This window comes from Mus caroli, chromosome 10, assembly GCF_900094665.2.
Source record: "Mus caroli chromosome 10, CAROLI_EIJ_v1.1, whole genome shotgun sequence".
Classification (NCBI taxonomy): Eukaryota; Metazoa; Chordata; class Mammalia; order Rodentia; family Muridae; genus Mus; species Mus caroli.
In genome coordinates this window covers 58,497,097-58,511,677 of record NC_034579.1, presented here as the reverse complement: position 1 = coordinate 58,511,677, position 14,581 = coordinate 58,497,097, and the positions used below count along the sequence as shown (strand labels likewise).

The following is a 14,581-nucleotide window of genomic DNA, read 5'->3' as shown; positions in this document are numbered from 1 at the left end:
GTAGCAGAGATAATACTTGCTCCATGTCTGTGATGCCCACGGAAGCTAAGCACTTTGGGATAGCAAGACGACACAGGGCTGAGCCCAGGGTCTTGTGTTCAATCCCAGTACCACAACCACAGACCAAGACGTCACTTAATCCTCAGCATATGCCTATGATGTAATTTCTCTATCGTGTGCAATTTTTCAGGTGAGAACATGGAAGCACAGAGAGATAAGTAAGCTGTACAAGGTGATGCAGGGGCTCAATTTAGCAAGGATGAGCCTGCATAGACCTAGAGTCTCTAGAGCTCTGTACATCTTCCCTACCCTGGTCTATCTCAATGGTCACCAGATTCACTGAGCACAGAGATGCCCCTTAAAAGGAACTGGTGCCTGGTGAAGCATTGAAAGACATACTTGTTCTGCCTGGAAGCTCTTGCTCCTCCCGGCCATATCCTGGAGCCTGGACCCCATTTAAGTCTCAGGTCCTTCACCTTCGAAATGTAGATGGCAGTGGGACCTGCAGGCTGGTGACTTGAACGAAGAAACAGGATGAAGCCTTCGTTTAAAGGACTTAGAAAGCACCCAATAAATATTATTAATGTGATAAATAGGAGCAACATCAATAAGCCATGAACCAAAATGATCTTGGGGTCCTAATGCTAGCACTAAAAATGGTTTATTTCTCTTCTGATAAAAAAAGAAAAAAAAAAAAAAAAAGCCCAGAGCAACCAAAACAAGCCATAACGCAGTCATAAACATTACACCAATTATATCTTTGGTGGGAAAATCAGAAAAGCCATTAGCCCTATTAATTTGTGTGTCATCAGTCATTCTGTCCATTGCAAAGCCAATGTAGTCTAGCATTCTGAGACACCTTGCATAATATAATCACGGTGACTCCGAGAGGTCAAACAGGCACGCTCTGAACGCGGTTTTGTGAAGAGCTCAATAATTCATTTTATAAATTTCTGCTCAAAGCCTACGCTGAGGTTAAGAAAAATTGACATTCAATCTGTGAACTTAACGTCAAGCTCGAGAAAGAAAAAAGGAAAAAACACAACTCTAGGAAGCACATGTTTGTCGATTAAGCAGACGCAGACAGTTACAGGCGTTGCCAAATTGTAAAACAAGACTTGGGTATCACGGAAAATGTTGCTAGTTATTGATTACGTTGACCATTCACTTCCTATTGAGCCACCCAAAAGAACCATTCATTTTCCAGCAGAGCCTGCTCATTTGCAAGATAAAAGAGAGCCAGCTCTGCACATGCCCATAGTGTTCCCCACCACTGGGGGCAGCTTTACATAAGACTGCATTCACTGAAACCGAAGCAACAGTCCGAGCGGCTTACAGAATGACAGTCTGCGGGAGTGAGCTGAGAGTGTGCTCGGAACCCGGCTCTCCTGCCTTCTGGGCTCCAACGCAGCTCCGAGGCTGAACTGGGTGCTCACCACCACGGGTCCGCCGGACTATGGAATACAGATGTGGCAGCACAGGTAGCCCCACGTTGCCTAGAGGAATACATTATGGGTTTTGAGAAGAAATTGTAGGAGCCAGTTTTTTTTTCTTTTTTTTTTTTAACACACACACACACACACACACACACACACTGTAAAGATGCAAGAACGTAATATCCATGAAGATCCTATTACCTAGGAAGACTCGGATGTTTTGCTGCGAATGCGGTGTTGGGATTTATTTGTTCTTGGAGGGTTCTGCATGGCTGGTAAAGAATAATGTTCCAAAATCGGTCCATCTCCCAAGGGGTCCAATTTTTCTTCCTGGGTGTCAGCGAGCCCTGACTCACTCCACTGCAGCTGACAGGGGCTGTCATGCAGGCGGCCCCTAAGCCAAAGCAAAAGACCTAAGGACGACCTTTGAACAATACAAAGGATGGGTATGTTTTGATATTTTTCTTCTTTCCTTCTTAAAAAAAAAAATTGAAAAAATCCTCTAAGTCTATGTAATAATTCTGCTTTAATTGTTTTAAAGATTATCTTTCTCTGGTCTAAGACTATAAATTCAATTATCAGTGGATACATTTCCTTGTTTAACTGATAGAAATATACAATATCCTTATATTACAAAGATGATATTTGATGCTAAATGGTATCTAAATGTTTACATTTCTGAATGTGGAAATAGACAGCTAGTTTTGCTTGGTTAAAAAAAAATGCATTTGTTTTGGGGGGATAACTTTTCTAAGTTGTTTTTATTTCCAGGTTTCAATGTAATTAGGCTACTGCGAGGATCAGCTGTAGCAGTGGTTCTAGCACCCACTGTCTTACTGACAATGCTTTCTTCTGCTGAACGAGGATGCCCTAAGGGTTGTAGGTGTGAAGGCAAAATGGTATACTGTGAGTCTCAGAAACTGCAGGAGATACCCTCAAGTATATCTGCCGGTTGCTTGGGTTTATCCCTTCGCTACAACAGCCTCCAAAAACTTAAGTATAATCAATTTAAAGGGCTCAATCAGCTCACCTGGCTCTACCTTGACCACAACCATATCAGCAATATTGACGAGAATGCTTTCAATGGGATACGCAGACTCAAAGAGTTGATTCTGAGTTCCAACAGAATCTCCTATTTCCTTAACAACACCTTCAGACCTGTGACCAATTTACGGAACTTGGATCTGTCCTATAATCAGCTCCATTCTCTGGGATCTGAACAGTTCCGGGGCTTGAGGAAGCTGCTTAGTTTACACCTCCGCTCCAACTCACTGAGAACCATCCCGGTGCGGATCTTCCAAGACTGTCGCAACCTGGAACTTCTGGACCTGGGATACAACAGGATCCGAAGTTTAGCCAGGAATGTCTTTGCTGGCATGATCAGACTCAAGGAGCTTCACCTGGAGCACAATCAATTTTCCAAGCTCAACCTGGCCCTGTTCCCAAGGCTGGTGAGCCTTCAGAACTTGTACATGCAGTGGAATAAAATCAGTGTCATAGGACAAACCATGTCCTGGACCTGGAGTTCCTTACAGAGGCTCGACCTGTCTGGTAATGAGATCGAAGCCTTCAGCGGACCCAGTGTCTTCCAGTGCGTTCCCAATCTGCAACGCCTCAACCTGGATTCCAACAAGCTCACATTTATTGGACAAGAGATTCTGGATTCTTGGATCTCTCTCAATGACATCAGTCTGGCTGGGAATATATGGGAATGCAGCAGGAATATCTGTTCCCTGGTAAACTGGCTGAAAAGTTTTAAAGGTCTGAGAGAGAATACAATTATCTGCGCCAGTCCCAAAGAGCTGCAGGGGGTTAACGTGATCGATGCGGTGAAGAACTACAGCATCTGTGGGAAGAGCACTACCACAGAGAGGTTTGACCTGGCCAGGGCCCTCCCCAAGCCCACATTTAAGCCCAAGCTCCCCAGGCCGAAGCACGAGAGCAAGCCTCCTCTGCCCCCCACGGTGGGAGCTACCGAGCCCAGCCCAGAGACAGATGTGGACACGGAGCACATCTCCTTCCATAAGATCATCGCGGGCAGCGTGGCCCTTTTCCTGTCGGTGCTGGTCATCCTCCTGGTGATGTATGTGTCCTGGAAGCGGTACCCCGCGAGCATGAAGCAGCTGCAGCAGCGCTCCCTCATGCGAAGGCACCGGAAGAAGAAACGGCAATCGCTCAAGCAGATGACTCCAGGCACCCAGGAATTTTATGTAGATTATAAACCCACCAACACGGAGACCAGCGAAATGCTGCTGAACGGAACGGGACCCTGCACCTATAGCAAATCAGGCTCCAGGGAATGTGAGGTATGAACCATTGCGATTTAAAAAATAATAATAATAAAGGAAGAAAAAATAAAAGAAAGAAACACAGAGAGCGCGCTCTTAAAGGCTGGGAAATAAGGGGGTGCTTTATTGAACTCCGCTGTCTGTCAAGAGAACACGGTGCCCTCCCCTCCCCCTCTCTCTCACTATGCTGGCAAGGGCCTTCCCTGTCCCTCGGAGTGTGTTCATAATACTGGTCATTTTTCCTCTCATAAATAATCAACCCATTGAAGTTTAAATACCACAACCAATGCGGAGCTAGAACTCCGGTTTAACACCATGCCTAGTGTCTAAGACTCTTTATGGATTTCATTAACATAACATTTGTTTCCAGATTAAAAAAAAAAAAAAAACTTGTTTCCCCCTCCCCACCCCCCATGATGCTCACACTGGCTCTTCTTCTTCATCTGAGAGGCTCAGAGCTCCAGCTTAAGGTGGTGTGCGCTTTAGCAAATCTGGGAGTGGGGGGTGGAGGGAGTGATCCCAGGACCTTGGAGGGTTGAATGCATTTGAGGAGATGACTGGCTTCAGGCACACAGTAGAGAGTGAGAAACAATGCCTGCCTTATCAAAGAAAATCCCGGAAAACTCTCCACAGAGGGTGGTGGGTTACAGCAGATCCCTGGGCAGTTTCTAGGGCTTCAGAAATCACAACCAGCCAAGCGCAGGGACGGGTGGGTGTCAGAGGGTTAAGATGCCAAAAGCAGATGGCTGCCACACACAAGGAGACCCTGAGAGCACAAAGTTTGAGCCTTGCACTTTCAGCTCAGATCCCCCCCACTCGCACCCTCGTGGCTGTGGAATAAAACTAAAAGGGGTCACCGTCGGTTTCCCTCTGCCTGTGTGTTCCCTAAACATGTTGATTCATTACACAACCAAGTCAGGAAATAAACACATCCCTCCTCCGAGGAGGAAGCAGATAGTCCGCTGGAAGGGAGGGAGTTTTCAGAGATGAGGTTTGCTAATAATGCAAAGTGCTCTCTGCAAGCTGGGACTTTACCAGGATTTATCTCTTTGCTGCTTCTTTCCCAAGACCCCAGTGCAGTTCATAGAACCCTGAGCCCTGTGACGTCCTGTTCAGGGCTTGTGAGGCTGTCCTGTGCGTCCTATGATGTGTTCTACACAAACCAGACCCCTAAGGACTGACACTTCATTCAGCTATCTGAACACGCACATGCTTCCCCAACATTATCCTTTAAAAGGATGCTCCTGGTAACACCTTCGTACATGGAGCATGGAAAGGGGGATGGTGGGGTGGGGAGAGACTCACTGTGACAGCTTGTCTTTGCTTTGCTGTTGTTGACATCACTGTGTCTCTGTGTTCATCTGTATTGTAACTCATCCATCAGTACAATTCTGTATAGAACTGGCCTGACAGCCTGCACGCTGCATGCATGTTTTTTATGTCATTGGTGAAAGTCTGTCGACTGCAGCGTGGGTATCATGCCCTCTGTATTTATGGGGTTTCAGAGAAATATATTTATTTTTTGCCACCCCCTTTTGTCCTCTTAGATGAGCAGTTTCGGTGTGGGTGCAGACCGTAATGATTTTGCTTTCTGCATTAAGGACGGTTCACCTTTCTGACCGTCCAGGCCTCCCATCTTTGACCACATCCCTAGTCTTTCAGAACAGTTGCTGCAAAATAATAATAATAAAAGCCATGAAAAAGTGAATGGCTATTTCTTACTGGCATTTTTTTTTTATGTATGTAGAGGATGGAGGTCTTCTAAAGGCTGAAAGGGAAAGATCTAGACAAGTCAGTGTGAAGTATAATAATAGCAGGGGATCCAGATTATTAAAGCCATACTTCTATTCAGCATAAAGAGGAGCAGCATTTCGAGGGGACTTGCCATCAAGGTGCTTTGATGAGACCAGGCATTAGCTCAGGAAAGTATCACAAGTACAATATGTTTACCCATGACTAACCATTGAGTATACATTTATTAATGCCAAATGGCCACAGAGCCCCAATGGGTCAGTAATGCAGACACAGCTTACGGTGTCAGGGGCTGGGGGGCCAAACCCACTGAGACGCTCTTCACTGAAATTGTAATTTTTACTTTTTCTTTTTCTAGACTGTCAGTAAATACATATTCCATCTAAAATTTTTTTCCTTTGGTCAGCCTCATTTTTATCTGTACTATGAAGATGACTGTAATAATTAAATGCACTGTTGAAGTGGAAAAGGCCCATTTCTATTCTTTTACTTGATCCTCTGCCTTATGTATCATGGGAACAAATTCCACACATACACACACTTGGAATATATATATATATATTTTTTTTTCCAAGTATGCCATTGGAATGTATAAAACCTGTTTGCTGTATTGAAAAGTATTTGTAAGGCTCGGAACCACTTGGTGTGTTAAACTGATTTAAGATTGAATGAATGACCAACATTTTGAAGGCTGTTCATTTTCAATGCCTTAGAGATTTGCCAGACAAATGCTTTAGAATAACAAAACACTTTTTGATTGGGGCATGAAACTGCAGGGGGGTGGGGGGAGTTGGCAACACGTGTTTCTCCTTAGTTAAGGACTCTTCTCCAGCTGTCAGAATGCCCCGAGAACCAATTTGTGCATCTTAGGGCGAGAGTTGTTTCTGCACTATTGTGTCGCCCAGAGAAGCCAGGTGGCAAGTGTCCTCCTGATCAGAAATGACTGTCCTTGTATCTGCCCATGGCACTTGTAGACTGTATGCCATGCTTCTACGTTTTATATGTAAGTATTTAAAAATGCACTGCATATTGGAGAAGAATCCTTGGCTATTCTTTTTTTTTAATTGCAAATTTACATGAACTGGTGCGTTTCCCTCAGTTAAGGGAGCGTTCTGACCTGTTGAACTGTTCTGTGGAGACCCCTGGCTGCAGGAGTCTTTCTGCCTTTAAATGCTTTCTCAAAACAGAGAGGAAGTGGAGTCCATTCTTTTGGACTGAACGTTTGTGATTTGTGTTTTGTGTTTGTTTCTCGTTTATTTATTAACCCCGGTACACACTGTGCTGAAGCAGGCGTGCTCCGTGCCAGAGAATTTTAAGCAATGTTATGCAACATATAATCATTTTAAGTGACTTTGTACCTTCCAAGGATGTTGACATGACATCTTTCCAAAGATTTTTAACCATTTGTTTGTATGTTTGTTTGTTTTTCTTTTTAAACTTGGTTTGGTGAGTCAACTATATAAGCAGATACTGGCAATGATGCTTTCTATAGAGTAGCACTGTCCTCTAGTGGCTAGTCCAAGTAACTACAGCTGTTCGCACATTTTAGCGTCTTGGTTTTTGTCTTTTGTGAACTTATTGGCAGCATAGGTTTCTCTGTGCATCATACTGATTGTTAACTTTGTTATGAGGTATAATTATCATCCTCATTATCAAATATGTGAATGTATATTCACATTTCTCAGTGGTACCAGAAAGAAAAGCCATAACATTGGTATTGAGAGCTAGAGAAATAAATACCCAAAGACACAGAGCAAGCCCTAAGGCAGTAAAAATAGATAAGAAACACTTGAAGCATTTGTTCTCAACGATATTAGCCCAAGTCGTCTGTAATGTTTTCATTAAAAGTGCTACTTTTTTTTTTTTTTTTTTGGTCAGGATTCTGAAATAGAGTGTAACAGGCTTGGGGAACCAGATCCCTGCATTGCTATTGAGGGAATCGGGACCAACTCTTGCTTGTCAGTAGTTATAGGAGAGCTATCCATAGGAGGGAGGCCTCCCCTTCAGCATCAGAACTGTTCTCCAGTTTGTCGACCATGTCAGTGACCTGTGCTTCGCCCCCGGGCTTTCCCCCTCCTTCCTCCTCTGCTGCTAGCTAAACAGTGGTGCTATTAGCCTCTCTGACAAGGGTGGTACAGTCTTAGAGGCACTGATTCATGGATAATGAAATTACGCTCTCCCTCTGGGGAAGGGGAAGGCAGCATCACATGCGCAGCCTTGCCAATGGATGTCAGGATGCTGTGGGTGCGCCGAGCATCTCTTCCTTTTGTCGTTTACCAATAGGAGAGCACAAACTGCTTATTTTAAATGTGGATTTGGACTAGCATCAGATAACAGTGTCAGCCCATCAAGCTGGAGACAGAATGAGTCCTAAACACAGCGAATGAGAGTTGAGCCATGAAATATGAAAAATTCAAAAGCCAAATTGTTTGTTTGTTTTTGCCCAGCCCGGGGTTCTAACTGGGATCTGGATCTGTAGCAAACCCCTGGTACCTTGCTGTCCTCGTGTGTCCTCTTTTCCATGTGTATTAAAAACAAAACACAAGGAAACAAACAAACAAACAAACAAAGGGCATTGGGGACAAACCATATGCAGGAAAATTACTATCAGCAAAATTGAATAACAAACCTTGTAAGAGAAACAGAATGCGTGGGTATTAAATACTGTGTGGTAAACGGCTCTTCAAAGCTAATCAAATGCCATCACCCTAGACACACAGGGAGAAGTCGCAATGTCCTCAGCCACAGTAGTCAAATGAACTGGACCTGATTTCTACTCAACCTCCAAAGTCATTGGCGACTTGGAGTTATTGGATAGACTATTGTAAAAATACCACAAAAAGAAACTGAAAGTTAATTGTGTCTCACATGTGGGAAAAATATCACAGCAGTGAGTGACAGAATAGAAGCCCTAGAAGTCAAGATGCAATCCCAGTCTCTCTGACACTTGCTAAGTCAACTCAGGTACATTTCTTGGCTTTCCAAAATTTGAAGACACCCACGCATTAGATTAGTTTGCAATAATGACTGCTCACAGCTATCGGGAAAGTGAGTGTGAAAAGCTTTGTTTTTTTATAAAGTGGTCCTTCCCTGTGTGTGTGTGTGTGTGTGTGTGTGTGTGTGTGTGTGTGTGTGTTTAAAATAGCACTTAGTGAGATGCTCTACTGGGCTTGCTTCCGCTCTGTGTTTGGTACAGGTCAAAGAAAAGAATCATTTTGCATCAGTGAGTCTAGAACTTTTGACTCCCACAAAGATTAACATCCTTCATCTTGAGTTTTCTCATATCCATCTTGAGGAAGGAAAAAAACCCACAAGATTTTATTAATAATCACATATATGTGGATATGGTATATAACATATATATGATAAATATAGCAGTACCAACCAGAGAACACTGAAGCAAAAACTTATCAAACTAAATAAAATTTTGATCTGTACCTTATCAGCCAGAGGCTTTCCTTGTTGATTCGGCTTGCCTTCCTCTCCTGAGCATGACTGACTCTGTTGACTTTGTACTGACAAATAAGCTTCCATGGCAAGATGGCCCTGCTTCTGAGCAGCACTAGAATGGACCATATGTGTTCTGCAAGCTTAGCACCTGTCACCAACCACGTGGCTCACATCAAGGCTTCCATCCCTTACAACCTTGGAACGCACAGCGCCAGAACCAGTTTACCTTCACTAGTAACTATGGGCATTGGCAACCAGGGGGCTGTCAAAAAGAGGCATAAAGAACAAGAGATTCCTCTTATTCCTTTTACCTCTTTAATTCCTTTTATTGTTAAAGCAAATAATTAATCAGAGAAAGACCACAACCCCACTCCCCATCTCACTGAGTAAATGGTTAACTCATGTGGAAACTGTTAACTGTCTCTTTGCTATTTGGGTTCCCGGAACACATCGAGAGAGCAGAGAGAAGACCCCAGGGTTTTAAAGAAATATTTTGTTGGCTTCACTTCCAAGGGTGACAGGTGAAATAAATGTTCCTGAGTGAGCTCTCCAAATCTTGTGAGGAGCGACCCGGGAACATAAAAAAGATAGGGATCTCTAGGTCACAACAGAAGACCGTCATAGTTTACCTATATTAGGACCACTGTCTAAAAGCAGGGACTCTGGGACCAACATGGCCCATCTCAGGAGAGACCAGAGAACCTTCTTCTGTCTTGTCCTTCCCAGCAGGTTCTGAAGTAGGAATTAAACATTTCCTGACAAATCTCTGCTATTTTCTTACTATTGTTGGGGGAGGGGGGTCCTTCCTAAAAGATTCTTTATTTTTACATCTGTTGCTCATACATAAATTGGAATTCCCTTTGCAAAAGAGCCCACTATTCTGACATTACATACACAAAACTTGTTTACAGCATATACATCATTCCACAGATGGAAGAAAGCACCAATTACCCAATAGAAAATGTATTTACATTAAATATTACAGCATAAAGGAAACGAAAGGCCAACTGATCCTTCTATCTTTGCTCTAAAACTTGCTAAATATCTCTATAGTGTTTTCTGATTTTCAGTGGAGAGAGAGAGAGAGAGAGAGAGAGAGAGAGAGAGAGAGAGAGAGATGATACAATTGAATTGCCAGTCTTGCAAATACAAAAACTCTCTGCCTACCCAATTAACTAGCTCAGGACAAGCAGTAAAGGTATCAACTGTATTCCATCAATTAGAAGCATCAATAGCAGAGTTTTGTCTTCTTGGGTATGAAAATGTTTTTTTGTTTGTTTGTTTTGGGGGGGATTTTTGGTTTTTGGTTTTTGTATTGGTTTTTTTGTTTGTTTTGTTTTTGTTTTTTGGCATCAAAGCAAAGACTACACACATTCAGCAAAGGCAGTTTCTGTTGAAGATTATCTCCCGTATCCATCTTCCATCAAAAATCATAAGGCTTCGTTTAAATGTAATCCTTACTCAGCATCCTTGTGGCTACAGCTTATTGATGAAGTGGAGAGACCCATCGGACAGTGGGTATTGAGCTCACAGGAGCTCAATGTTAGCATCCTGTGGAGTTTTGTGGCTTCGCCGGACTGTTTCGCTTACAGTTTTCCTTGCTGGTCTTATTGATCTCTCTCACAATTCTCTCTCCTTGAACGCAGGTAATCAGAATGTCAGAGCGAGCATTAGAGGAACCAGGGTAGGCCATGTGCTGTTGGACAGATGCAGTAGCCTTGGAGACTGGTAGAAGTGACAGGCTACTCTCCAATGGCGATAACATAAACAATGCTCTTCAAGGTTGCCATCAACTTAGGGAAGGATTTTGACCGACGTGCCCAGAGATGTAAAGGACAGAGCATGACTATTTTGTTTGAGTTTGTCTGCCTTATGGTCCTTGGAAGTCAAAGCAATTTCTGTGCCTTGGGAGGTAACCAGAAGACTTAAAAATGGGTGATATGGCAGGAGATGTGTTATAAAGATTTTCTGTCTCCCACCAAGCCTGTTATTTGGTATATGATGATGCTAAAAGATCCATACCCTATAGATCCATACCCTATAGATCCCTACCCTATAGATCCATACCTTACACCTGTTCTGCTTTATAGGACTTCCCTAAAGTAACTCCTGACCCATTCAAACAAGGCATCGTGACCCAGGTTACCCTCCTTCCATTCTCTTCGGTTCATGATTTCCAGTGATTTGCTCATGAGGTGTCTATCTGCTAGTGAAGTGTTAACCTGCTAGTCATGGATGCTTCCCAGCCTGGCATCCTCTCCACCCCCTTCAGCCATTAAAAGGCACCATGCACTCCATTCTAAGTTGTTGTTTATAGGTAGGATTGAGTCGTAAAAATGTAAAATTCTACATATACTTTAATGGGCTCTACTCTGCCCGTTTTTATGGTTTAATACACTTTGATGTGTGGGGTCTTTATTAGTTTACTGTAAAATGCAAAAACATCAAGGTAGCTATAAATTACAAGGGAAAGGTCATGGTGGATTTTTTTTAAACTGTTTATAGACTCTTCACATATTTAATTTAAAACATAACCCCAGTGATGGGTATTCTATGACTTACCCTCTTGACTACTAACTTGCCCTCCAAGGCTGTCATTGGAATCAGGGATCTCACTTTCACATCCCTTCCTCTCTCTCACTTTAGAGGTTTTTGTTTTGTCTGCAGCATGGTTGAAATGCTCCTTTCTCGGTGCAACCTGGAGTCAGGTGTGAAGTTATCTCCCTTTGACCTTCCTGGCCTCCCGTGACTTTTGCCATTTAGGAAGATCATGTGTACTGAAATCCCTCCTACTCGTGGCTCCTTATGCCTGGGTGCATGCCTCTTCCCAAATCCAGGGCAAATGTCCCATCCGAGGATCCAAGAGCACCTCCTTGTGGGAAACTCGGTCACTCATTCATCCACAATTACCATGTTATGCCTTCTTTCTCCTCCACGCCCCTCCCTGAAGAAGGAACGTGGACTGCTGCTCCTTAAAGAACTACTTTGAAGTCGTGTCCTGGCATCTGATTAACTGTATGGCTTTAAGTTTTAGCTTCTTTGTTAAAAAAAAAAAAGTATTCATAAAATGACAAAACCATTACCAGGCAGCTGCAAAGGAGACAAAAGTCGGTGCGTTTTTAGACACAATTATGTGTTGGTATTTTTGTCTTGTTTTTGTTTTTAAGTCATGTATCATGTATTACTTAATTGGCTAGTCAAAAGGTACCTCTTCATCATAATGTAAATGAGGGCCCAGGACAGACTTGACAGGGAACAGTGACTTTTTTTTTCTTCATGCACCCGAATATCTAGGCACCCTCATGCGTCTTAATGCTCAAATCCCAATAGAGTTTTAATTAGAATGAGATTTCTATTAAACTCAAAAGGAAGGCTCTAAGCTGGGGTAAATTCAGACATATTTTGGTAAGTGACTGTTACTGAAGCCATGTGTGAGGACAGTCCTCGGCCTCCAAAGGAAGCCAAGCTACCTCTCTACCTTCCCCATCTCTGATGTAGGCTGGTTCTCGGATCCCCAAACCATCTCAGCTCTTGTAGGATGCAGCCAATTCTGCCTCTACTCACTCTAGACCCCTCCCTGGTCACAACTCCCAACCCCCTTTTCTGTCCTTTAAACCTGTGACAGGAACTATGTCACATGCTGCCCCATGCTTGAGGTCTTAAAATGCTGGTGTTGGTCTTCTGAGCAAACAGATTTCTCTTCTTAATTCTTCCAATGTGGTTTGGTACAGACACTTCCAGCCATTGTGATAAAGTTACTGTTGCAAACAAACCAGAACAAACATGAATTCGTTGGCAGCTTTATTGCATCAGTCTAATGTTAATTATATATTATATGCAATGTATTATATATAATCATACATATTATATATCATATATTATATCCTATTCTTCTGCATATAATATTCCCATTTTATCACCGAAGCAATTTCAAAATCTATTCTTTTGAAAAAGTGGACTATAACCGATTACATTCAGATGTAAAAATTATTTCTATGTAGGCAATGATCTGACAGTGGCTTTTGCTTATGAAAGTTCTCAGGACTTTCAATATTTTCCAGGGCATTTGAAAGTGAAAAACAGTTTTTAAAAAAGCAAGGAATAGCATTTTATTTAAATTACTGTACTTTGTGTTCCTGAACTTGGGAGACCGGGCTTCTCTTGGAGCACTTGTTCCTGGAAAAGGTCCTTTGATCATGAGTTTAGATGGCTATTTATCTTGGTCATTGTGTAGTTCCTGCTTTGGGCACATTCTGAGGCCTCCCCTCTCTTCGTGCTTGGAGCAGGTTACCCTGCCATCTCCCTAGGAGCTAGGCTGCAGGTCCACAACTGTCTGATCATATACATCTCCAAAGAACGACAATTGGAGGCTCCAAATTTCAAAGACTTGTGGCAGTATATTCATCTTTCTCTTCATCTCATGAAAAAAAATTCAAGTATGCAGAAAGCATACGAATCGCACGGAACCAAAAGCCACCTATGGCTGAGTCTCCTTCATCCCTCCATCCCTGACTCCTTTCTCCCGAGAGCCTTCTCTCTCATCTCCACGGTGGGTGTTTTCCTTTTCATCTCTCTATCCAACTTTTATTTGTAAGCTTATCTACACAACTTGAACACCTACCTTCAGATCATAATAAAAGGAAAACAGTAATGATGTTTAATCTCTTAGTAAAACCAATAATTAAAATGATACAGTCTAATAATTTAATGAAATAGAGAGTAAAATATTCTAGTTGTATTTAAGATCTTTGAGGCTCTAAATGAAAAACTATAATTTTGTAAATTGCAGCTTGATTCAGAGTAGAAAGCACATGCTCTCTAGTCTATGTTTAAGCCATGTTTTAGTTCTGGTTTGTAAGGTAGGGCAGAGTTGGGCTATTGTTTCCCAGGTGAGGTGCTGCTCAGGTTGGGGACAGTGGCAAAGGTTGCCATCAGCAGAGCAGACTGGTCTTGGAGACATTTGTAATGGGAGGGCATCAATGGAGCCTTCCCTTTCTTTGTAAACACCACAAAGATCTCCAAGAGCCCCGCAGTGTGTTTTTCCTGCTGTCTGCCTGGAATTCTAAGGAAGCCTAATCTTAAATCTTCTAATAACATTGTCCCTTTGTCCATCTTGTTCCATCCGCCCAAAGGTTCTAGTACAATCAGTTCTTCCCTTTTTAATCCAGTCCCCCCTTGCTTCAGACAGGTCTAAAGGCTACATTATCATTCTTTCCAGTTCTTACAAACTTTAACATCCATATTAAAGAGGAGAAAGCATAGGAAAGGTTGGGTTTTAAAACGGTTTTTATTCTCAGTAATGAGCCACACTTAGACTAACTCAGGTTAGAGTGCCTCTGCGTAGCCTGAATTCCTGCAGCAAATGTTGTTCTGAATTCTGCTTTAACCTCTTTCCGATGAACACAGTTGCATGAAATATCAAGTGATCAAATGAAGGCTCCAGGTGATTAGCTAACCTGTAGCCAGTCATAGGGGCAAGAAACATTCTGGAAACACCCAGCTGCCAGGCCCCCAAATCATTTCCCAGAGGTTAGATTTGTATAGAACACTGTTAGCCACAACAATCTCTTGGCATTCCACTCCTCGAAGATCCAGCAACACATTGTGCAAAAATGTTGAATGGTTAGCTCCTTCCCAGTTGGTTGTCTGACCTCA

At 42.7% G+C, this 14,581-nt stretch overlaps 2 protein-coding genes across 8 annotated transcripts in view; one reads left to right on the top strand and one right to left on the bottom strand.

The window, feature by feature from the left end:
- Ctnna3 (catenin alpha 3) overlaps positions 1-14,581 on the bottom strand; it is a 1,468,839-nt gene that overhangs the window by 856,877 nt on the left and 597,381 nt on the right. The gene's annotated exons all lie outside the window — the stretch shown is intronic.
- Lrrtm3 (leucine rich repeat transmembrane neuronal 3) overlaps positions 1,315-14,581 on the top strand; it is a 158,995-nt gene continuing 145,728 nt past the window's right edge. The window contains exons 1-2 of one of the 2 annotated variants that reach the window (XM_029482777.1): positions 1,315-1,481; positions 2,208-3,742. In XM_029482777.1, the coding sequence (XP_029338637.1) occupies positions 1,457-1,481; positions 2,208-3,742 (1,560 nt within the window). In that variant the 5' untranslated portion in view covers positions 1,315-1,456. Of the gene's footprint in view, positions 1,883-2,207; positions 3,743-14,581 lie in introns of both variants that reach the window. The other variant, XM_021173459.2, reaches the window with a different exon arrangement.